The 26731-nt window shown below is 46.6% G+C and overlaps 1 protein-coding gene across 1 annotated transcript in view; it reads right to left on the minus strand.

Annotated features, from left to right (window-relative positions):
- The window catches only part of CRYL1 (crystallin lambda 1), a 69455-nt gene extending 46165 nt beyond the window's left edge, over positions 1-23290 (minus strand). Inside the window, exons 1-3 of the mRNA XM_083169940.1 lie at positions 23130-23290; positions 20662-20769; positions 11391-11517 (exon numbers count right to left, since the gene is read on the minus strand). Of these exons, the coding sequence (XP_083026066.1) occupies positions 11391-11517; positions 20662-20769; positions 23130-23170 (276 nt within the window). The 5' untranslated portion in view covers positions 23171-23290. The remainder of the gene's footprint in view (positions 1-11390; positions 11518-20661; positions 20770-23129) is intronic.
- Positions 23291-26731: the final 3441 nt, after the last annotated feature.

The following is a 26731-nucleotide window of genomic DNA, read 5'->3' on the forward strand; positions in this document are numbered from 1 at the left end:
AGGAACAAGCAATAGCCCCATATACTTTCTTCTAAATGATCTGAATACCACAAGAAGTGAATTCCATCTTTTAAGTGTCTGGAAAGACTGGACTAGCAGGTAAATGGGCATCCGAAGTATTTGATATATTCCAGAAAGTATATGCATAGGAGCAGTGGAAAGAGAACACATAGGGCGGTATTCAATGAGGCTGATTCGCCAGGTTTTTATGGCGATTTTGTGCTGTAAGGCGAATTTCTGACTAAAACGGTGAATCACCCTATTCAATGACCAGATGGCGAATACATTTCAAGGTTTCTTTCGCCATGATTCACCGAGTAGCAATCGCTATCTTTTTATGGTGAAGTGGAAGGTGAACTTTTAAAATAAAGTGTTTTGTTTTTTACAATTGGTGTCAAAAAATCTGGAATTTTATTCTGAGAAGGGGCATGCTATTTGTATTCATGTGCTGTAAGCACATGAATATATATATTTAATTTAAAAAAATATATATCTATTTTTTTATACAGACCAGCCAGCAGGGGTCCGGAGCCGAGCCGCTCATTAGATATTCATATATTCACTTCACCCGATCATTACATATGCATGATCGGGTGAAGGGAATATACCCGGTCCCCTGCTGGCACCCCCGGGGGGCAGCCTGTGCTGCCTGGCTCCCGGGGAGCCCACCTCCCCCCCCACAAACGTTCTGGGGCAGGCAGGGAGACTTCCATCTCCCTGCCTGCCACCGTCCTCAGGCTCCCTGCGGCATCCGCCGCAGGAGCTCAAATTCGCCGGTCAGGGGCAGCGAGCCTCTGACTCGTTGAATTCCGGAGCTGGCGAGGCTCCGGAACGCAGCGAGCAGTGGCGAATGTGCAGCGAATCCTAAACAGGATTCGCTGCACGTCGCCAGTATTCACATTGAATACTGCCCAAACTGTAGCCTTGAATATCTCTGTTACATTTGGTAATCGCTAGGGGTTGATTAGGAAGTGAAAGTGACCTTGGAAAATTTTTCTAAAAGTGGCCTCACATGGACGGCACTAAATCAAATGTAGAATTGAACAGGATTAATACATCACTACACCTGTGTGGAAGCCATTGCTTTCAATAAGCTTGGCAGCCTATTGGCCCCAAACCTTTAAGCTGCTGTGACAAACCACAAGCATCCACATGTCACACAATACCCCCAAACTGGGTGCCAGATGACTGCCCGACAGTCGGGATTCTGACGGTCAGTACTCAGACATCGGGATCCCAACTGACAGGGTCTATTCTCCCTTGTGGGGGTCCATGATCGCAATAGAGGGAGAACCTGTGGTGAGCGAAGCGAGGGGCTTATTGGCGCTCGCCCCCATCGTAGCTCAGGCAGTCAAGATTCCGATGGCGGGATACTGACCATCAGGATCCCGGTTGTCGGACCACCATACCACACCCACTAAGACTATAGACCCCAAACTATAGACTATAGACCCCAAACCTCTATCAAGCAGACAGATAATTTATTACCATAATCCCCCAAATATCCCCACCCATCCCTAGGTGGAGCCCAGAAACACTCTCTGGAGTGTACACCCCCAGGTAGCACTCAATACTGTCCCTTTAACAGACTAGGTTGTTTGTGTGGGAGACCGCGGGGAATGGAGCCACTACTCTGGGTAGGGGAATAAAAAAAGTGGCTGACAGGTGGCCTCACAGGTGCCTTGGCCTCCCGGGATTCTTCTCTGTAAGGTCTATGGACAATACACCCTTGGTAATTGCCTCCAGAGATGAAGTAAAGTGGCAGACTTGTGGGTAAAACCAGTAGTCCTCTTTGGTTCTACCTGCATCAGTAGATAATGTATTGTAAGCTTGCGAGCAGGGCCCTCCTTCCTCTATATTGGTCTGTTTCTACCATGTTTGTTTTATCACTGTTGTTTCCAATTGTAAAGCGCTAGGGAATATGCTGCGCTATATAAGAAACTGTAAATAAATAAATAATAAAATAAATAATGTCCCAAATAATTTATAATAAATAAAAAATATCACATCTTCTTGAACGCTCCGTATATCTCTAACCTCATCTCCATTCATACACCCTCCCGCCCTCTACGGTCGGCCGACGACTGTCGTCTCTCCTCCACCCTGATCACTGCTTCCCACGCTAGAGTACAGGACTTTGCCCGTGCTGCACCCCTTCAGTGCACACTCCCTCGCTCCATTAGACTCTCCCCGACCTTGCAAAGCTTCAAACGGGCACTTCCACTGCATAAACTAGCTGGTTCTCCGACCCCTTGCCTGTTTACATCCTGCTATCTAACCACCACCCACTTGCTTGCACCTCTTGTAATCTGTCTGTCTCCCCTTCCTACTAGATTGTAAGCTCCTCAGAGCAGGGCCCTCTTCCCTCCTGTTGTCAAAGCCCTCTTCTCTTCACATGTCACTTACAGCTCTCCTATACTCAAACACTCAGCGACCATCGCCGTCCACATACTCATCTCCATCATTGGCCACAAGCCTCTTATAGTATGTTGATTGAGTCCTCACTACTTATATATAAGCTATAATGTGTATTGAACTGTGGTGCTCTTTATTTGTACTCTATTTTTGTTATTTATTCAATGTTATGCCAAGTTTTGTCTCCTTGTACGGTTCCTTTGTAAGGCGCTGCGAAACACTTGTGGCGCCCTATAAATAAAATAATAATAGTAACTTCAGCATTGTGGACCTTGTTCTAATCCATACGCTCCCCTGCGCATTCGCACATGTACGTATGCGCAGCCACTTGGTGTGAGCAGGCATGGTGACTTGATTATTCGCCGCCCCATTCGCACCTAGCAGTGCGGGTGGAAGGTGGCGGCAAGGGGCTGCACTCATGGGAACGCCCAGCGTTTCATGGGCCGCCCCATGAAAACGCTGGGTGTTCCCATGTAAATGTGCCGGTGACACAGGGGGCGGGCAGCTGATGTCAGCGGATGTCAGCTGCCCGCCCATTTCCCCTACAAAGAGCCCGCAGATCTAAGACACCAGAAAGAGGTCTTAGATCTGCGAGCACTTTCATTGGATGGTCACACAAAGCTGCCAATTTCGCAGCTTTGCGTGTCAACCCGAATCACCCCTGTGTGTGACTCTCAATCAGCCCCACACGGAGGGCATATTACATTTAGGATGCAAAGTAGATAGCCTATTTAATATTGCAGTCTATAGGCTCATACACACTGGGCGACTTTGAGCTGAAAGTTGCTCAAAACAGCAGGTTTGAGCGGCTTTCAGCTCAAAGCCGCCCAGTGTGTATGCCCCGGCGATGAAGAGTCAGTGCTTCTGCGCGCTCCCGCATCATCGCTGGGAAAGCCGTTCATCTACTGGTTATACCAGCAGATGAGCGGCTTTGAGGACGGCTTTGCATAGCTCTGCGCTATGCAACGCCATCCTCCCCCCTCCGCCGGCGCCGGACAGGGGGAAAGCCGCTCAGTGTGTATGCACTGCGCGACTTTCCCCGCAGCGATGAACGCTATCATCGCTGTCCATACACGCTGGGCATAGTCGCCCAGTGTGTATGGACCTTATAGCTAATTTGGTACAAATGTACATTAAACGCCTTCTCTGCTGAGCCTGTTTGGGTACTCTCTGGGCTGATCACATTCCAACATCAATAATTATTATAATGTATACCAATTATACATTGGGTTTTTTTTTCTTTCAGAAGTTCTTTTCATTTTCCTGAATAGCATTAGCATTAGTTTACTTAATTTTTCAATACCTGGCAAATCCAATCTAACCTAAATCTGTTGTTTTATTGAAAGTGCAAGAAATGTAACTTAAAAACAAATGTATTTTCTTTTCTGCCCACTAAGCAATACTTTGTGGTTCTTGCATCAGCATTGAATGAAACACATAACACATGCCAGAATAATTTGGTCGCACCATTCTGAAAAATAAAAAAAGGTAAAATTACATCAGGTGAGCAGAACTTTGTGTTATTGGTACCAAGATGGTATACACCTGGGCAAAAGAACCCTCGTCTCTGAATTTCCGAATACTTTTTTAACTATAGAGATCATTGGGGTCGATTCTAATTGGGAGCTATTCTAATCAGAGCGATGCTACCGTTGAATAGTAGATTTCTGCTCGCACTCGTGTGATGCTGTAATCAGCAGACCCAATGTGATGCTGTAATCAAGCCACCAAATTGGTTCCAAGCAGAAGCTGGCATAAGGGAGGACTTTTAGGTAAATTCTCCTCACCCTCAATGTGAACCTTTGCGGTGCTCATAACAAGTCTTACTAGTCCTTGGCAACAAAGGGGTAAATATTTTGGATTCTATGTGCAAAGGAGAGAGCTAAAGTGGACAAACAAAGTTCCAGCCAATCAGCTCCTGACTGCCAAGGCTTATGTTTTTTGGGTGGGTGGGCTTTCCTGCTACACCTTCACACGTGGCACTTATGTCATGGCAAGCAGTCCCACGGCAGCAATGCATCACATGTGAGCAGGCCGGGATGTTCCCATGTGATGCGTTGCTGCCGTGGGACCGCTTTCCACTACATACACCACCATGTTCAAATGTGTTTTTATGTTTTTTGGGTGGGTGGGCTTTCCTGCTACACCTTCACACGTGGCACTTATGTCATGGCAAGCAGTCCCACGGCAGCAATGCATCACATGTGAGCAGGCCGGGATGTTCCCATGTGATGCGTTGCTGCCGTGGGACCGCTTTCCACTACATACACCACCATGTTCAAATGTGTTTTTATGTTTTTTGGGTGGGTGGGCTTTCCTGCTACACCTTCACACGTGGCACTTATGTCATGGCAAGCAGTCCCACGGCAGCAATGCATCACATGTGAGCAGGCCGGGATGTTCCCATGTGATGCGTTGCTGCCGTGGGACCGCTTTCCACTACATACACCACCATGTTCAAATGTGTTTTTATGTTTTTTGGGTGGGTGGGCTTTCCTGCTACACCTTCACACGTGGCACTTATGTCATGGCAAGCAGTCCCACGGCAGCAATGCATCACATGTGAGCAGGCCGGGATGTTCCCATGTGATGCGTTGCTGCCGTGGGACCGCTTTCCACTACATACACCACCATGTTCAAATGTGTTTTTATGTTTTTTGGGTGGGTGGGCTTTCCTGCTACACCTTCACACTTGGCACTTATGTCATGGCAAGCAGTCCCACGGCAGCAATGCATCACATGTGAGCAGGCCGGGATGTTCCCATGTGATGCGTTGCTGCCGTGGGACCGCTTTCCACTACATACACCACCATGTTCAAATGTGTTTTTATGTTTTTTGGGTGGGTGGGCTTTCCTGCTACACCTTCACACGTGGCACTTATGTCATGGCAAGCAGTCCCACGGCAGCAATGCATCACATGTGAGCAGGCCGGGATGTTCCCATGTGATGCGTTGCTGCCGTGGGACCGCTTTCCACTACATACACCACCATGTTCAAATGTGTTTTTATGTTTTTTGGGTGGGTGGGCTTTCCTGCTACACCTTCACACGTGGCACTTATGTCATGGCAAGCAGTCCCACGGCAGCAATGCATCACATGTGAGCAGGCCGGGATGTTCCCATGTGATGCGTTGCTGCCGTGGGACCGCTTTCCACTACATACACCACCATGTTCAAATGTGTTTTTATGTTTTTTGGGTGGGTGGGCTTTCCTGCTACACCTTCACACGTGGCACTTATGTCATGGCAAGCAGTCCCACGGCAGCAATGCATCACATGTGAGCAGGCCGGGATGTTCCCATGTGATGCGTTGCTGCCGTGGGACCGCTTTCCACTACATACACCACCATGTTCAAATGTGTTTTTATGTTTTTTGGGTGGGTGGGCTTTCCTGCTACACCTTCACACGTGGCACTTATGTCATGGCAAGCAGTCCCACGGCAGCAATGCATCACATGTGAGCAGGCCGGGATGTTCCCATGTGATGCGTTGCTGCCGTGGGACCGCTTTCCACTACATACACCACCATGTTCAAATGTGTTTTTATGTTTTTTGGGTGGGTGGGCGTTCCTGCTACACCTTCACACGTGGCACTTATGTCATGGCAAGCAGTCCCACGGCAGCAATGCATCACATGTGAGCAGGCCGGGATGTTCCCATGTGATGCGTTGCTGCCGTGGGACCGCTTTCCACTACATACACCACCATGTTCAAATGTGTTTTTATGTTTTTTGGGTGGGTGGGCGTTCCTGCTACACCTTCACGCAAGCACCTGTATGTGATACTCTGTTCAGGTCCGACCATCCGACCACCCAAATAAACAAAGTGTTCACAGTATTTTTTGTCAGTATTTCTTAATAAATGTTAAGTGTTTATGCAGAACAATGAACATCACATATCTATCTATCTATCTATCTATCTATCTATCTATAACTATATCTGTCAGGAATGCACACACAACGATTATTTATTTCAAAAGGAATGCACACACAACGAATATTCTTTAACAGCATGGCGCGGAAAGTACGGGGGAGAAGACTTCCTGTTGTTTACATGCTGCGCTGATGGAGGGATGACGCAGCTAGTCAACACCCACATGGGCGTGCTGCTTTTGGGAGGAATGATCGCAGGAACGGGCTGCATATCGATCGAATGTGCGTACACATGTCACTTTTCTTTCGATATGGAGCCGTCCTGTCGGAAGAATATTAAGCAGCAAAGAACCTGCGACCGACCGACCGTGGACGGCCAAGAGCGTTTTTGGCCGTTTATCGATCGCAACGAAGGGATCGGGACAGCGTACACATATATACAATCGAACGGCCGTTCGTCCGCAGATCGGAAGAACGGCCCGACGATTGTACATATGTGTACCCAGCTTTAGGGGCAGATCTGACAATTATTTATTTACTTACAGTTTCTTATATAGTGCAGCAGATTCCGTGATAAAACAAACTGGGTAACAACAGACAGACTTGGAGATAGGAGGGCCCTGCTGCAAGCTTACAGTCTATAGGGATATAGGAGGGAAACACAAGGACAGGCATCAGTAATAGCATAGCAGTCCCACCAAGTTACAAGTCCAGAAGGGAAGCTATATAATACATAAGTGCCTCAGAGGGTTATGCGTATGGAACTTAAATATGATGGGCTTGCCTGAAGAGGTGAGTTTTCAGGGAACGCTTGAAAGTTTGGAGGCTAGTGGAGAGTCTTATTATGCGTGGAAGGGCATTCCATAGGATGGGAGATGAAAGTCCTGTAATAGTGAATGGGAGCCGGTGATCCGTGCAGAAGAGAGACGCAGATCATGTGCAGAGTGGAGTGGCCGAGATGGGAGATATTTTGTGATAAGTAAAGAGATATATGCTGGTGCAGTATGGTTAATAGCTTTTTATATACGAGTAGAAGTTTTATATTGAATACAATGAGTCATATTCTGGTTACATTTGTTACAAATGTTAAAAGGTGCTGCAACCAATCACATCCTGTCATTTTTCGGTACTTATGAGTTATCCGGGCGCCCGATTTCTAAATCGGGTCGGATCGGGCACATCGCATCGCATCGCATGCGACCATCGGATGCGATGCGATGACCCGATTTTTCCATAGGAATCAATGTTAAAATGGACTGAGTCCATTTTAACATTTAATTCAATGGTAAAAAGGGGTCCTTTTCATACCCCTACTATCCAAGTGGGCATGGAGTTGGATATAAACCTGTGGCGAGCGTAGCGAGCCACCGAGCCCGAAGCGTGGCGAGCGTAGCAAGCCCCGCGAGGGGACATAGAATACCGTCCCCTCGCGGGGCTCGCTTCGCTCGCCACGCTTCGGGCTCGGTGGCTCGCTACGCTCGCCACAGGTTTATATCCAACTCCATGCCCACTTGGATAGTAGGGGTATGAAGAGGACCCCTTTTTCCCATTGAATTCCATGTTAAAATGGACTCAGTCCATTTTAACATTGATTCCTATGGAAAAATCGGGTCATCGCATCCGATGGTCGCATGCGATGCGATGCGATATCGCATCGCATCGCATCTGATTGTATGCCTTAACTTAAGGCATACAATCAAAAAATCGGGCGCCCAGATAACTCATAAGTACCCATTTTTCAAACATAACTCAATTAGGAGCGGATTGTCTGAGGCAACATTTAACATTAACCCCCTAATACTGCTTTCACATCTCAAAATGCAAGGTCGCGCCGAGACTTTGAAACAGTTCAGTCCAGGTGCGACCCTGCATTAACTGGGATTATTGCCGGATGGCTGACGTCATCTGGGGGTGCGGGGGGCAGTTGGCGCATCATCGGGGGGGTATAACAACTTTATTATACCCAATAGACAGTAACGAATATCAAATTTTTAGAAAACTCCAACTGTATCACATATATTATACTTACAAACTCCAAGTCTTCAAGTTATTTCAACATGACCAACACTTCATACAAACATGTATTTATTTTTTATAGCCGATCGCTACCTGTAATCTCCTGAAATATTATCTACAACCGTTGTCATACTCATTGGGCTCCTGCCAGCTATGTATAGGTGACCCAGTTACAGACATGCATAGAATCTACATACTAATTGTGCAAGATTGTCCCATCTCCTCAATGCGTAAGCCCCAATGGGTTCTGGGGACAGCCTTTGAAGATGGGAAATGGCAAGGGTGGGAGTGGATTTGAGCAATTGTCATCTGTATTTCACAGTAGTGTTCATACTACCACCCTGCTCCTTGTAATTTCCTTGTAGTTCCTCCTTCCTGCCTGGGATGTCGCTGTCTGCTGTGGTACTTCAAGAACAGTCTGGTTTGTATTTCAATGTTGAGATACGAACCAGAGTGTTGTATAAACACCACAGCAGAGAGTGACACCCCAGGCAGGAAGGAGGAACTGCAAGGATTTTCCAAGGAGCAGGGTGCTAGAATGAAGACTATCACAGTATGAAGATTGAAGGCTGACTCCACTTAAAGACGATATTGCCTAATTAAAATAATTTAATATCATGAAACAATTCTGATTTTTGTCTGAAATCCTTTAGCAAAGGGACTGGAAACATACTGTTGCCGTCAGATAAGCTGCAATTAACAACCTCTGTAATCCATGCAAAACACTGTACCCCCTCCCCTCCTCCATATTTACAGACACCCCACCAACCCCCAGCACTGCAGACAGAAGTCACTGGAAAAATGCTATGGTGGCCATTTTACGGGTGATTTGTGCATGAGCCATAGAAATGCCCTTGCGAGTGAGGTGCAGCCCTGCGCATGCACAGCAGACACTGGCCGAAGTCAGCTACCAATGGAGGGGGCCCACATGTAACTTGCTCACAGGCCACACCTCTTTTGTACTGCACCTGATTGGAGGGGGGATATTTCAAACCTGTTTCAGGCTATCATTTTATAGACTGTACTGAATAAGTGATCACTACAAACTAATCAGCAGCGTCACTAGCGTTGGTGTCACCCCCTGTAAGATGGAATGCTGAAATGTGGACGTGGTATAATGGGAAAGGCAGTGTGACGTTCAGAGATTCTTCCAGGGGGTATTTGTTCACCCTTACCTATGCGCTTGGTGCCAACCCCTCCGATTGTGACACCGGCCGTAGTCTCTAGTGATGTCACTGAAGCCGGTTGCTTGCTATGGAAAACTTCATACATTTCCTTACATCCTGTCCCCGATGGTCAGGGTTTGCGCATGAGCGAATATGCGCATGTGCAAAGCCTGGGAGCGAATGGCTTTGGCGTGTTTTCACACTTGCCGCACCGTTCGCTCCAGGAGGGGCGGGAAGGGGGCAGAAGCAGGGGGAACGCCCAGCTTTTTATGGGTGTGCCCATAAAACCGCTGGATGTACCCCTGCAAATGCAAGAATGTCATTCCCTGCTTGGGGCGGGTGGCTGACGTGACATGATCCCTGATTTCGGTGGATAGTTGACACTGGCACTCAGTCCAGGCTGACTTTTCTTAGCTCCCAGTGGAGAAATCATTCGATGGTTTCTCACCATCGAATGACTTCTCTCCCGTTCGGGTGCATACGAGGGTATGTGTTAGCCTGCAAATCCCCCTTGCATGCTAGTGAGGGGTTCAATCGACAGGGAGGGGGGGGCATTCGGCGGGGCGCAGTTTACCGGTTTGCTACACTGCAAACATATGCAGCCTAGCGAGCGGGTCTGAATTGAGCCCAAGGTACTGACTAATCACAGCCCCCCCGTATACTGCTGTATAGATAATGCCATTGTGCGTCATGTTCAGCCATAAATCGGGCATAATGTTATCCCTAAACATGAAAGTGCCATTTGTTGCTGGTTACAGTAATGACATATTCCATAAAACAATAATACATATATAAAAGTAGCTGTACTGATGCTTATTAAAACATAAAAGGGAAGAGTAAGAACGCTGCGATTGCTGGTGCCTGCACCACGCCTCAGTAACAAACAAGTCCCAGGCGTTATATCCAGGCTCCGTCTGTGTCATCGTCTCCAGCAGACTTTACTGGCGCTTCTCCTATATCCATGTAATACCCCATAATCCTGACTATTATCCCACACGCTGCAGGGAAGATGCACAGGACATTGGGGACGATTCTGGATCGCACGCAGCGATCCGAATACGGCCCCTGCCCTGACAGCAAACAGCCGCGGCGAGTTACACACTGGCTGGACCGTTCGCAGGGGCAAGGAAGGGACGGGGTGGCAGTGGCAGAGCTGGGCGTTCTTATGGATATGCAGACAAGCCGATGCGTGATGGGGGCAGTCGGCTAAGGTCACATGCCGCCCGCCCTGTCTTTGTCCCAGCACCCACAAACAAGAGTCAGTTGACACTGACTTTTATTTGCGAAGACCGGAGAAATAATTGGATGGTTGACGACTGTTACTATGGGGTGTGTTCTGTGATACAACGCAAGCTGCTCTAGAACAGTCAAGAATAAAACGAGTATGGCTCATTCCATTGTCCAAATTAAGGTCAACATGGCTTAGGCCGACACATAAAATAGGTCGACAGGGTTAGTTTGACATAAGCATTAGGTCGACAATGGGAAGGGTCAACAGTCGAAAGGTCAACATGAGTTTTTCACGGTTTTTTTGATGCAGCTTTTACTGTTCAAAAAAAAAAAAAATAGAAATTATAGAACAAATACAGACACAACCTGCTGCAACTATATCCGATATTAATAATTACACAGCCTACTAAAATAATTTGCCCATAGATCTAGAGTGACCATAGAAGGTCTTATCCTGGGTTACATGTAACATCTGTGAGAGAGCAGCACAGAAGTCGATGTATGTCCTGTAGCGAGGCCTCAGTAGGCAGGTGCCAGCTCCCTGGCATGCAGTGATTCTGCTGTATACATTTTGTGCCACCACATGCCATGAGGAAGGTGTGGAACATTCCATAACATGTTTCATTAAATACTTTTCTGCCCTGAGTGATTTTGCTAAATACACAGATTGATGGAGTTGTCTTTTACTTACTTGAATGAATATAGCGCCCTCTAGTGCCGACTTCAAGTCACTGCAGCCGCTGATCAGAGAGATCTGCTCCTGGACACTCAGACTTCCCCTGAGCATTCCCGAATTCTTCAGCTCTTCCATCTGTTTCCTAGTAAACATTAAAAAAATAAACCCTCTATCAGGCAATAAGGTCTCTTTGCAATAAAGGCTGCCTAAGCTTATTAGTAAAATCATAGGTACTTCCTCGTCTTTGCGGCCACAGCTTACGCTACGGAACTTACATAGCATCATCGTCCCCTTGTGGGCTTTCTTTGCGCGCCATGTTTTGGGCTTGGTGGCACGTTTCGCTCGTCACAACTTTACTAAAGGTAATAGATGGTGGTGTGGACACAGGAGGGTGGCGTGGATACAGGATTTGTAACGGTTCCCTCGCCGCAACTCCTTACGTAGCGAGGGACAATGGTGGCTATAGCGGTTAACGTAACTGGCGTAGCGGTGGCCGCAAAGATGAGGAAGTACCAAATGATACCTCCCAACATTGGACTGTCTTGCAAAGGGACACTTCGGCCACCGAACGCGCCCCTGATTTAAGGATTGTAGCCTAGTGGTAAGGGGCGTGACCTATTCCCATGAGGCCACACCCCCATTTTCGCCGCTGTGTGGGCATGGATAGCGGCTCTGTGTCCCTCAGGCTGCAGTAATAGAAGCTGTCTATTCATGGGTGACGGGGGGGTTTACGGAGGACTCCCAACTGCCCCCCCCCCAGTAGCGCACGCAGGGGGGGGGGGGTTCTGAGTACCCAGGAACCCCCCCCAGGAGTCTAAGAGCTGAAAGCTGAGGGTCCCCTCTTTCCATGGGTATAAGAATTTTTTAAATCGGCCCTTGGAAACCGGAGATATCTGACTTCAAAGCAATGGTCCCCATCCAAGCCTGTTAGTTGCTCTTCCCAGTCAGATATTTCAGGTTCTGTCTGACTTAGAGTTTTTATGAGTATATATTCCAAAAGCTGGGACTCTCCCCCTTTGAGGGACACTAGCATTTTGTCTCTAGTGTTCCCAGAACCAGAGATATCAGTCTTCCAGCATCTGGTTACTGCTCCAGCTCCACACACCTGGTATGTAGTTTTATATACTCATTGGCAGATTGCTCTGCCTCCTGAACTCTGATCCCCTAGATCCATTTGGTAGGTGGGATTCTCTAGTTTTTAATTCCATTAAAATCTAAAAAATCTGTTTCTGCAAACTGGAGATATCTGCAGTCAAGCAAGCTGTCCTCCCACCAGAAAATGATGAATAATAAGCCCACTACACTATACACCCCTCCTCTGCGTATTAAACATCCTCTACCACCCTGGAAGTTATGTATCAGGGACCCTTCATTCAGCCCAATGCCCCCTTCTCCCACCTCATCTCCCACCATCTGTGCAGTAAAGGGGAAATTAGTGGAAATTACTGATCCAGGCCCTACATGCTGAGTGGTTGATATAATACCCCCTACCACCCGCGGGACATCAAAGCTTCCCCCACCTCTACCGCTGGAGGATCCGTAGGGGCCCCAATATATTGCTATGCCCAGGGATCTACACTGCTGTTATGTATGTATGTATGTATATATATATATATATATATATATATATATATATATATATATATATATATATATATATATATATATATATATATATATATATATATATATATATATATATATATATATATGTGTGTGTGTGTATTATTATTACTATTATTTATATACTTTAACTGACCCGACATATACTGGGTCACCTAAGTGTCCATCTCCGTGCTTTGCTCCGCCCCTCTGGAAACCCACTTCTGAAAATCCTGCGTTTGCCAGTGCCCCCCCCCCCCCCCCCAAATACCAGGACGTTACTGTGGGGGACTGTGTAATGCGCATATGCAATATTGCACATGTTCAGAACCCCACAGCAAGCTGCTTCGGCGATCTTTCCATTCGCCGGGGCACTCAATGATTGACAGGCGTTCTGGGGAGGACAGCCTGTGCTTCATGAGTGTACTCACAAAGCGTTCCCCTGCATGCTCAGGGCGGGTAATTTGAGGAAGAGCATCCATTAAATGGTTTATCCTCTTGTGAGCTAATGAGAAAGTGGGCACATCCGGTCAGGCATCGGGGGGGGGGGGGGGGTATGTGCGTTCCGCAGGGAGTCATTAACCTGCTCGCTTGGCACCCAATATATACGCAGCATAGCGAGCAGGTCTGAATAACCCCCATTGTGTAGTGGTTCCCCGCACCTTCTGGAACCACGGTGCCGTACAGTATCTATATTTTTGTTTGTGGCACGTCAGGGTCGCACTTCTCTTTGTCCACCTATTTTATGATTGGCAGCCACCGCACTGGTTTGGCCTTTGACATTGACCATAAATAATAGGAATAATAGGTCTGCGTGAGGCCAACGGCACCTCATTAGGGAACTATTGACAGTTCTTAATGTTCCAAGTAGTTGCCTTTAGCAACCAAACAACTTTAAGGTAATGTTTCTTAATAACATTATATAAAATGATAGGTAGAACCGGACTGATTCCTATGGGCAACGATTCCAGAGCTGAAACAGAAACCATCTACAGACAGATTCCTGCTAGTGATCATCGCTGTAGGATGGAGACGCTTTCTCAGCGGTATAGGATGTAGAATTGGGACACAATCACTAGGTGGACCCTATTTAGGTCGACGTGCATTGTGTCGACACCTGAAATAGGTTGACATGGCGAAGGTCCACAGGGTTGGTAAGTCGACACAAGCATTAGGTCGACAATGGCAAGGTTAATACAGGGTTGCCTTTCGTGTGAGGAAATGACACGATTTGTGTCTTTCTAGCCCCTCCCCCCACTGTGCACTGTGAAATACCGGCATTGAACGGCGAGGGGGGCGTGGCTGAGGACACAATCGCGTTGGCCATGACCTCACACTGACCAGCTGCCCCACCCCCATCCCACCCCATCAGTGGCCCCACCCCCTATGCTTCACTGAACTGGCTGTCCTCTTCTGGACAGGGCAGCAAGGAAGTAGGCAACCCTAGTTTAACAGTCAAAATATGGTATTTCATACCCTACGATCCACTACGGAGTGGTGGGAGAATAAAATAGTGTGCTAAGCGCAGCGAGGCACAGTGCCCGAAGCATGGCGAGCGCAGCGAGTACTGCAAGGGGACTCGGTACACTTAGATGGTGTCCATGTCGACTATGTCAACATTCAGGACAAAAAAAAAAAACTTGACTCATGTCGACCTTGTCATTGTCGACCTGATGCTTCCTTCTAACCCTGTAGACTTTAGCCATGTCAACCTATTTCATGTGTTGACCTAACTCATGTCGACCGTCAGTGGTTGACGCAATGATCCATACCGGTAGAATCCTGTGCAGCATATGATGTACTGGGCTGTCTTATTGGAAGATATCATTTGGAGCGTTTTAAGCAACTTACTGGTGTCATTACTCAAATGCATAGACTTGGAATTTAATCTTCACATGTGATGTATAACATAATATGAATGCCGCAACCCCCCCCCCCCTCAGCAATCTGAGCGCATACAAATTTTTAAAATGCTCAACACTGGAGTCATGGCAGCAGGACCCTGCATCCAAAAAGAGGGTGAAGTTTTGTGAAAGGGAATGGATCCTCATGTTGAAAAGTTTGGAGTCCTATGTTTTTTTGGTACTTTTTCATCTTTGCGGCCACTGCTTATGCAATTACGCTAGCTGCTACCTGTATCACGATTGTCCCCTCGTGGGCTTGCAACGCTCACACGCTTCAGGCTCTGTGTCTCGCTCCGCTCTGCTTGCCACACCTTTATAGTGTGTACACACGGTGAGATATGGCTTCCAATGTTGCCGATATAGTGAACATCGGAAGCCATATCGCATGCCGATTGTGTGTTTTTTTAGGGCTTGCGAGCCCGATGCGTGCTCCCGTGTGAGCGCAAATTGGCAGCCAAATAGAGAGGGCAGGCAAGACTATATAGTGCAGATCTGCACTATATAGTCAAAATTGTTCCCCTGCAGCAAGCCGTGCGATGCGAGTCCCGATGTGATCTGATCGTATCGGGACTGGCATATCTGCCGTGTGTACACACCATTACTAAAGGTAATAGATGGTGGCATGGACACAGGAGGGTGGAGTGGACCCCTAAAATAACCCTTGTGACTCGCCTCACGCTACGCAAGTTCCGAAGCATAAGCGGTGGCCGCAAAGATGAGGAAGTACCGTTTTTTCTTGTTAGAATCCACTCATGGCTGGGAATTTTGGAGAGTGAAGTGACCAAGGTATATTTAAATCATTTAAATTAGCTAGGATTCTTATAACCACAGTGTATTTCTCAAGAGCAATGGAAATTCAGGGCGAGAATAAGAGTAATTCTATCTGTAGGGTTTAAGCAGAAATGGAACTGTATATTTGTCTTTAGACACTAGATGGCACCATTTAACCACTGTACAGCATGTGATGTATAGCTTTTCTTAGCATGTGCAGGCTCTCATCTACTGTACTTCAGTGATTTTCAACTCACAACACCCCGAACACCACGTCAGTCCCCACAGGGAAAAAAAGACAAACACATACACACATTGGCCCTCAAAGGAAAAAGAAACACACACACAGATCCCCAGAGGGGGGGGGGGGGGGTTGGGGGGGACATCAAGACAACTAAATATCACATTAGTCCTACATTAAAAAAAAAAAAACAATCATTCACACTGTCCTCCAAAGAACATATAACACATTGGCCCCCCAGATGAACACAGTAAACTACAGTACAGAGTCTGTGCCAGGCTTATCTGCTTGCAGAACTCAGGAGAGACCTTATGCCAGTGCCAACTGTTTACACCCTGTGGTGTAAGCGTTAAGGGTTAAAATGCATCTCTGGCTCTGGTGGCACACTGGAAACCTGCTCTCGGCACACGTGTGCCACTTGATGGGTTATAACTTTGTTGAGCATTTAAAGCTGGATATATAAATCAAACATCTAGCAGTCATATAATACTGTACGTGGTTTAATGAGGGCAGATTGATCCCATGCAGATTACAGTTAGCTATTGTCACCAGATTATTGCAGTAAGAATGTTAATAGCGTTTGACAACTAAGGTACGCGTTTATTTGGTGGACAGTGGGTAAGACGACAAAGGTCGCCCACTATTGGTCAACAGGCAGAAGGTCAACACATGGAAAAGGTCTACATGCATTAGGCCGGCATGGTCAAAAGGTTGACATGAAAAAGGTCGACATGAGTTTTTCATTTTAACCTACTTGTTCATATTTCACCATCCCAGTGGGCATAGAGGGAGAATAGAATAGCAGCCGACGCATGGCCAGCGCAGAGAGCCATGCAAGGGTGTCTATGTCGACCTTTTGTGTCAACCTAATGCATGTCGACCTTCTGCCTGCTGACCAGGAGTGGGCAATCTTTTGACTGTCGACCTAGACCAGGGTTACCTACTTTTAAAGTCTCCTTTAAGAGGAGAGGAAACTGTCAGCAGCACTTTGGGGGCGGGGCCTGATGTTGACATCAAGCCTAAATGACGTGATATGCAGATTTAGCGCCTCCCCCCCCCCCCCCCCTCCCAATTTTTTTTTAAACCCCAGTGAATCGTGGGAAATTAACGCTGCTTTCGATTGCCTTTTCCTAATCCGGACACTACTAAAGTGACAGTTTGACTCAGCAAGTTGGTGCAAGTTTTTTATATATTTTTGTATATCTTTCTTGTCATCCGTCCCTTTTATTTGGAATAAAATGTGATTTTTCAGTGTTCGTGTTTGGGAATTCTATGTGAAAAATCCTTGGCGGAACTAAAGATACCTTTTGAGGCACATAGGACCTCTACATGAGGTGAGTTGATGTTCTGAAGGGACGTGGTGATTGAAGTGTAGGTTAATCCACAAGAGAAATATACTTACCCAAAAAGATACATTCATGTGCCTATAGGGCCTATTGTGAAGGTCAGTATGTATTTTAAAGTTTGCCGCGGGACTGGTCAAATTACAGGGGAGGAGACCATTTCCGTTATATTTGTCCGTGGTACACGAAAGAAACCTTGAATTAAACATAGGTCCTGTGTTTTAGGTCAGTATTTGCTACAGTGGACGTGTTTTGTGAAATATTTGGTGGAAAGCCTGACTTGAACATTTAAAGAAACCCTTACGTGCATGTAGGGCATTACCGTCAGGTCAGTATGGTGTTAAAAGATGGCAAAAGCACGTTTGAATATCCATATTAAAAGAGTGACTGGCAGTTGATTGGCAGTAATCAATTAAGGACATTCTAATAGGATAGCGCTTGATATATATATTTCTTCACTTTACACATATTTGCTTTGGAGATTGGTAGGCTCTGAAATATATACACAGCTGCAGTCCTATTGGGCGCTACAGTTTTTGGGTTATATCTGTTGTGTGCAAATGGAGACTGCATGGTGAGCCGCTTGATTTTCTACACCTGTGGCAAAGGATCAAACTGAAACACCTGAATTCAATCATTAACATGTGTGGCCAAATACTTTTGTCCATATAGTGTATGTTGTTATTGACTGCCATGTATGCTGTACACAAAGTGCCAAAAGTCATGGGATGGCAGTATGTAGCGGTGGTGCCGCCACACTGGGACGTCTTAGAAATGCCTAACCCCTGCATCAGTTGTAATCGGTCATCTCAAGAGTCAGTTTGAACATTGGCTAGGGTGCTCATGGTAAGGTGACATGATTTATCGAAGTTCAAACGTGACAGGATAGTGGGTGCCCAATGGATGGGACATTCAATATTCCTCGATTTACGCTGTGTGACATGGTTTCCCAGGATTACAAAATGGAAGCCATTACAACCCACCGCGAACAGAACAGTAGCCAAACAGATGTGCTTAATAATTATGAACAGTGGCATCTGACAAGAATTTTCTGTGGTAAGATGCATAGCCAGCAGGTCAGTGCAGAGTTCTTTAGCTTCCATGGGATATGGGAGCATAAGACCCACCAGGGTACCCCTGTTAACACTATGACACCTGACGCATTGCCTCAATTGGGCTTGTGACATCAATAACTAGACTCTATAGGAGTGGCAACATCACATGGCCAGATGAGTCACCATTATAGTTGTTTCATTGCAAAGTTGGGGTTCAGGTGTGGCACAAACCCAACAAGGCCATGGACCTAAGTTGTCAACAAGGCACCATGCATGCTGGTGGCGATGCCATAATGGTGTGGCGTGTGTTCAGGTGGCATGAGTTGGGTTCACTGGTCCACCTGTTCACGTTATTGACTGGTAACAGCTATTCTGCATTGCTTGAAGACCATTTGCAGCCCTTCTTGGACTTCATGTACCACCACAATGAGGGAAAGTTCCAGACAAGTTCCCACCTGGTTGGTAGAAGCATTCTATAGAGTTTGGGCAGAGGGTGTTGCTACCACGTTCGCCCGACATGAACCAAATCAAGCATTTATGGTATGTGGTGAAGAGGTCCATTTGCACAACATCCTGCACCTACAAATTTTAGGAAGCTGTTTGAAGGTATCCAGGCAGCATTAGCAACATTTCACCAGAGATCTTCTGTCCACTTGTGGAATGAAGTTACTTCACTGGGCTAGAGGGGTTCCTGCACAATACTAGGTACCTATCCCATGACTTTTGGCACTGTTTATTACTATTGTCCTGTTATGTTTGTACTGTACTTTTGTCTGCACTTCACTCTGTGCTACAGACCTCTTATGGCGCCCTATATACAAAGCACAATAATAATAATAATGGATTGTTATCTACATTATGTTTGTACAGATGTGTCCTCTTTTATTGTTACTGCAGTCATGTTTAACTGCACTTCTAGTCGCACTAGTGCCGATTTAGTTTATTACCGCAGAACGTCTTTGAATGTGTCTTTTGCACATCACGTTATTAAGACACACAAACAGACTACACTGATTAAAATGTGCGACTGTGCCTGTATCTACATATGAGATGCCACGTTAGTCTTTTCCACTTACACTAGAATGTAGCATTTCGTATGTACAGTAGATACAACTGCAATCGCCAACACTGTAACTAGGGTTGTGGGAGAGTGTCGCCGCACACAGCACCGCAGGGTAGGGGGCGCTGTTGGTGGTGCTTGTTTTATTATAATCACTTGTAGCTCTGTGGCCCAGCATCTCCTGACCATCCCTGAGGCCTTCCCCTACCATCACGAACACCTGTAAAACTCATGAACTTAACATGAGAGTTCTTTGTTTTTCAGTCACACTGTCCTTTATTACAGTTCAAGATGCTGACGTACCTGGGATTCATTTACAAGGAAAAAAGATCCCAGGGCTGGTGGCTCTTATGCGCCCTGTGTACGGCAACTTATTTTGGTACTTGTTTCCTAGCACGGCGAACATCGGGTCCCATCGCATACCTTAACTTAAGGTATGCGATGGGACCCGACGGACCCGATTTTCAGGCTTTTTTTGTGGTTTCCCGACAAATGTAAAATCGGGTCCATCGCATGCCATTATAATGGCATACAATGCGACCAATGCGATGGACCCGATTTTACATAGGAACCAATGTTAAATGGCCCCCCATACCCAATTTTTGATTGTATACCCACCCTGATGGGTAATTTCTATGTCAAATGCCACCCCATTGTTAACGCCACCCCCACGATGAATGGCAACCCGAAGCGTGGCGAGCCCGCAAGGGGCGGCGGTACGCGTCCTCCGACCTTTTCATACCCCCACTGTCCACGTCGTGTGGAGTTGATTTTATATAGTGTGGCGAGCGCAGCAAGCCACCGAGCCCCGCGAGGGGACACGTAATACGTCTGAAGGAATGCGCTCGCCACGCTTCGGGCTCGGTGGCTTGCTGCACTCGCCACACTATATAAAATCAACTCCACGCCGACGTGGATAGTGGGGGTATGAAAAGGTCGGAGGACGCGTACCACCGCTGCGCTCGCCACGCTTCGGGTTCACGTTTATCGTGGCGTGACATTAACAATGGGGGGGGGGGGGCATACAATGAAAAATGGGGTCTGGGGGGCATTTAACATTGGGGCCAATATAAAATCGGGTCTCAGGGACCATTTATCATTGGTTCCAATGTAAAAAATCGGGTCGGTTGGGTCAATCGCATCGCATCGCATCGCATGCAATTTGGATGCATGCAATGCGATTGAGCCGATTTTTGCAACCTGATTGCATACAATTAAAATCAGTGGTGCCTTGCTAGGAAACAAGTACCCTTATTTTTATAAGATTATTCTATTGCCCCTTTCCCCACCTGCAGGATTGAATCACTTACCGTATATCCTCTAGGGCGGCGGTGACTTGCTCTTTCACAATATCATATAGTCTTACTCTAAATCCCCCACTTGCAAACACCATGGCCCAACTGCGACCAATGAGTCCGCTGGGAAAAGAAAAAAGACGCACAGATGTCAGTAGTTACTTGTGATCAATTGAATACTTAAATAAGAACAAAACAATTGTACAAATAGACTGTCTATACTGTATGTATATGGCGTTGTTAATGGTAACGAGTGATATCAGGATGAGCCGTTCTGCTCTACGGAAGGTTTCTGTCCTCCCTGAGCTCGCCTTATGGACAAAATGTAAAATGTGCAGAGATTTAGCGGGTCATTTCACTCGGGTCCCTTTACATAGGTTTACCATACTATCCCTTTAAACCGGGACACTTATTAATTACACAGGTTCTGTGGCCAATTAAAAGCACTTAAAATGCAGGATTGAAGCCAGCCAGCCACAGAACCTGTGTAAATCATGAAATACATAGGGATGAGCAGCAGTTAGGACAGGGCCACACTTGAGGGGCGGGGGATCTTGGAGATCTCACATGCCCGAGTTGCTGAAAGTGATACCCATAAGTGATTCAGCCCTGGTCAGGATCCCGGCAATCAGAATAACGACACCAGCATCCAGAAGGAGGGAATCTCAACATGGGTCAGGTAAGTATACTTACTCTCCCCCTGTTCCCTAACCCTCCCTTCCAGCAGTGAAAGCCAGCCACAGAACCTGTGTAATTAATATGTGTCCCGGATTAAAGGGATGAGTTGGTCACCCTATCAGACCCCCTTGAGCCGCCCGAGATACATCAAACCTTTTACACGCCAACAGGAAGGAGGCTGAGTCGGAGGTCGGAGCAGGTCCGATGCGCACAAGACCCTAGGGGGACATTAAACACATGTGATATGGGCAGGGTGAAATCGGCCCAAACCAGACAAGTGTATGGGCACCTTGATCCTCGCACCCTGTTGCCTAAACCCAACAGTCCAGCCCTGCAGCCTAACCCTAATCCCCCCCTCCTTCTAAGTGCCTAAACATTAACTCATGATCGAGTCACGTGTGAAAGGGGTCTGTCCCAGGTTTGACCCATGTTCCAATCCCAGGACAGAGACAAGATTTGAAATCACCATTAAGTGATCTTTGTTCTTTCCATTCTAGCTATCGTTCCGTGTCATTTTAAATAAGATCTATAAATAAAACGTCTTAGTTTCGTGACAGGTTTGTGACCATCAGGTGTTCTCACCTCTCAGACTTATTATGCAAACTTGGATCAGGGTTGCCTACCTGACCCTCTCCATGAGGGAGAAAATGCTCTGTTCCTGGACTTCCCTTGTAATGTATGATTGCCCTCACCTGTGGGGAGCTAGGTAATTGATAAGAAAGGTGTTTCACCACAGGTGACCGCAATCATACATTACCAGGGAAGTCCAGGAACAAAGCATTTTCTCCCTGAAGGAGAGGGTCAGTTAGACAACCCTGGGTACAATCATCAGATTTTTGTCATTAAATTTCATGCTTGCCTACCTGACCCTCTCCATGAGGGAGAAAATGCTCAGGGTCAGGTAGGCAACCCTTAGGGAGCCGCAGCAAAAGGGAGCGTGTATGGGCTCCTTTAGGGTGACCAACACATCCCTTTAATCCGGGACACATATTAATTACACAGGTTCTGTGGCTGGCTGTCACCTGGTTTTAAACTGCCACACCTCAAGACTCCATTTCACCTGGTTTTAAACTGCCACAGAACCTGTGTAATTAATATGTGTCCTGGATTAAAGGGATGAGTTGGTCACCCTAGCAACCCTGCATTAAATGCAGATTATTGAACCAAGCCATAAATACTGCCAAGAACTAAATAATAATGTTACCAATTTATGGTACACATTTTATGGTTACCAATTTATGTATTTGCTGAGTAGCACAGAATGAGCAGGCGGATTTCCTCCCTGGCAGTATGTAACCTAACATACATGACATGTGTGTTATCCAGGGTGAACATTCTGCTTCCTGTTTTTAAAGGGGGATGGGAACAATTTTGGGAAACTGCACATTTTCAGCCTGCAAAATACAATATGAATATACTGCATGCATGAAATGGGTTGCAATTTAAACAAACTAATAACGAGTACGAGATCGTATTTAATTCCTGGAGGAATCGGAATTTAGAGCTAAAATTTATATGAAACATATTTACATTGGTTGAAAGAAAAGACTTCTCTGCTGCTGCTGTGGAACATTAAATATACACTCGGAATATCATTAGTAGAGGGTTCTTTGTCAAATGGGAGACCAGTTGGAATTTGCTGTTACAGAACTACAAGTCCCAGCATGCAATACCAGGTCCTCTGTCACATGTAGCTCCACAACAGCTGTGGTTGCATAGATTGCCAACCTGTTATAAACTATGCAAATAATTAAGTCCAAGTTAAATGAAAATAAATTGCAACAGTAGCAGCAGGCTTCATTTACCTTCCAATAATCACAACAGTCCCTTCCTTGGGGTCAGTCATGGTCAGCTGTAGTGAGTATGCTCGCTATAGATACAAGGAAGGAGATCCCAGCACTAGGCTAGTAGCAGCAGCAGCAGTGTTTCACAACACTGAATATTTACTCTGGCTGCAGGACGTCTCATGCAATCAGCTTCCTGATAGGCTGTCCTGGAAAGCTTCAGCCTTAAACAACTTGTCAGTGATTGGCCAAAAATATGTCCTCCAGGTTCTGCCTCCTTTTCATAGAAATGTGTTGCATTATAGCCCATTGCCCAGGGTCGGGGTAGTTCTGGATTCAATAACTACACTACTATGGAAAGTTCAGTGGTGCGGAAAACAATTCTATGGCAAATTATCACAGCGTGACAGTATAAGAAGTAGATTTACCAAGTCAGACATTTAACCCTCTCATTACTAGGGGCAGGGGTTTAAGTGAGAGGGAAATGGAGTGCAACTGAGTTCCACCACCTGTAATGGTGAGGTAGAACTAGTTCGAACTCCACCCTGCACAGTCATTCTGACACTAAAGAATTATAGTTTGCAGGAGGAGTGCCAAAAAACCTTACCACTGGCCCTCACTCTGCCTAATGGGGGGAGGGGGCAGAGGGAAATTAAGTGGCTAAACCCTTTCTCAAATAAAAGGAAGATTTCATGTTGCATAGTGGTGCATACTCTCCAACTGTACCTTTTTGGCAGGTACAGTATCACTTTTTATGGTCTGTACGACCAAAAGGGGCTTTGTACCCGTTTTTAGAATCTCCCATCTCCCATCTCTAATGTATGCTACGGGAGCACCACAGTGCCATACCTGTGGTCACGCTTATTTTGTTAATTTGTACCGGTTTTGTGACCAGTCGTGTTGGATGGTATGGAGGTGCTTTACTTTCTGATGGTTCCACAAACTTTGCTTCATGCACAACCTTATTACAAATTTCTAAACCATATCAATAAAAGACCTCAGTAGACGTCCGTCTATTTGTCCCGGCTTACCTGAAGACACAGACTAAATATTTAAAATATATCACAATGAAGGGTTTTATTTTGTAATATATAAGGTCCGGGAGCGATGTGTTTTATTAATTTTTACCAGAAAAAAAAATAATGAAAGCCTGGTGTGCTGACAAAAAAAATTAAGTTTTTCCCTTTTTATCATTTCGTTCCTACTGTATTTCATTATGAGAAAAAAAATTCTGTTTCCTCAAATAATCTTATAAGACCTCAGTTCCCAAACAGCCTACTGCTGCAAATTCAAAATGGCTCCTGTGTGGGTCACTAGCATTGTATAAAATGACCTTCAGGCTGTGTGTATATGGTATATATGAAACATAAATGCCTTTTTTGTTTAGACATGGATCCCATTCCCAAAATATCTCATTATTGTATGCAAATATTCCAAAGTGTGGAAAAATACAAAATACTTCTGCATACCTTCCTCCTGTCCCGTTTTTTGGGGATGTTCCCGTGTTCCGCCCGGGGGCCAGCAGTGTCCCGCGGTGGTGGGGATGGGCAGATGGGAGACCCCACTGCAGGCAGAGGGGCAGCAGCGAGGCCACTCCCCCAAATGTCAGGCAGGTGAAGGTCCCGCTGGACCATGGGTCCTCAAACTGCGGCCCTCCAGATGTTGTAAAACTACAAATCCCAGGATGCCTTGCCACAGTTTTAACACTCCCTTACAGCAAAACTGTGGCAAGGCATGCTGAGATTTGTAGTTTCACAACATCTGGAGGGCGGCAGTTTGAGGACCCATGCACTAGACCACCATGAAAAGATGGGAGCTATGCTTCTGGTCCCAAGAATTTTGGATATGGGAGACTCATCGTATAATTAATAATTTGTCTCCCAACCAAAAATGCAGTTCCTAGTTTTCCCAAGATGGCTGCTTACTCCTCACACATTGAAGACTCACATTTCCCCTTGTCTGACTGGAAATTGCCATTCATAAGTTGGGTAGGGTTACAGCAGCACAGGTAGCTGGTCCCTATCCCCTCAGGCCTTGATGGCCCTGCCTAGTAGCTTGGACGTGATGTGGTAAAACAGCCATTAGGAATTCATCTTTGCTTTCCCAATGGCAGCCTCTTGCCGGGAAGCCGGAAAAAAAGGTAACAGGGCAAAGGGTTTGCATTCATTCTACAGAGAAAAGTCAATGATTATTAAAGAGAATAATCTGTTAAAGTAGGCTGAATGCAAAAAAATGTATTGTTTCATATAGAAATGAGTGTATCCGGATTTCTGAAATCCGGGCACTACCCAAAGGCAGGAATCCGAACTGCAATCCGATCACCGTTCGGCATTTCCCATCAAGCTTGGCCCACAGAACGAAGACATCATCCCAGTGTCGGATTCTCATGAGATCCGAACTCTATATAAGTCCCCAGCAACTGCCGCCATCTTCACTTCGGCATTGAAGAAGGTTCAGGGAGGTTGTGTCACTGTGTCTCTCTGGGAAACTGGGGTGGGATGGCGACCTGGTTGCAGTGGTGGTGCAATCCAGTCCTGTGGTACTGTGCTGTCTGCTGCCGGTGTCCTGTGCTGTGATCCTCGGTTTAAAGCGTATGTTGTGTCTCTGTTTCCTCCAGAGACTAAAGAGAGACCTGTAATGGTGGATTCCAGCTGGGAAGACTTGATAATCCATGTGGATGAGGATGTATGTATTCAATCGGAGGATGAGGACAACATATTGCCTCTGTAGAGCCGGTTTGTACAGGGAGAGATGATTTGCTTATTTTTCTCTGGGGGCCCAAACAAACCAATAATTTCAGCCCAGTCATGTGGCAGACCCTGTCGCTGAAATGATTGGTTTGTTAAATGGAGGACAATTCCAACTTGCACTTTTTTTTTTTTTTTGCCATTATGTGCTCTTTGGGGCCTAGTTTTTCAAACTGCCATCCTGTCTGCCGCTGCAATGCCACTCCTAGATGGGCCACGTTTTTGTGCCGCCCACTTGTGTTGCTTAGCATAATCATCCAGCTACCTCTGTGTAACCTACTGGCCTAAAAATAACATGGGCCCTTATTCTGGTTGGTGCGGTAATATCCGCGTGCGTTCGTGCCGCCGATGTTTTGTGTCTGCGCATGTGCAGAGGCGTCTCTGCGCATGTGCGAGCGGGACGCACGGCCACAAATGTGTACACTACGAACAGGGGGTGGAGAGGGGTGTGAAGGGCTGTTTGGGCTCGTTACCATATGTTTACACCCCGCGTTTCATGGGCGTTCCCATGCAAACGCTGGGCGTACGTATGGTAATGCGGCCGTGACGCACGTGTAGGGGGCGGACATATGACATTGCCGGATGTCAGCTGCCCGCCCAGATCCCTGCTTTTGCACTGAGAAATGCCCGAGTGGTCTTAAGTTGCGGGAGCTGCCTGGCCACTCGGTCCTGCATTCGATGGTCTGCGACCATCGAATGATGGGGGAGGTTCCCTGAGATGGAGGAGGTGTATTCATGAGAAATACACGTGCGGTCCGTTCGGACAGCTTCTTACCGCGTACGTACGGAGTTGGCGATCCGTATGGAAGGCGGGGTTTAGGACGCACGGTGCTGGCCGCATATTCGGATCCGGCCACACCAATCAGAATAAGGGCC

Source organism: Crinia signifera, chromosome 2 (assembly GCF_055691185.1).
Source record: "Crinia signifera chromosome 2, ASM5569118v1, whole genome shotgun sequence".
NCBI classification, from domain to species: Eukaryota; Metazoa; Chordata; class Amphibia; order Anura; family Myobatrachidae; genus Crinia; species Crinia signifera.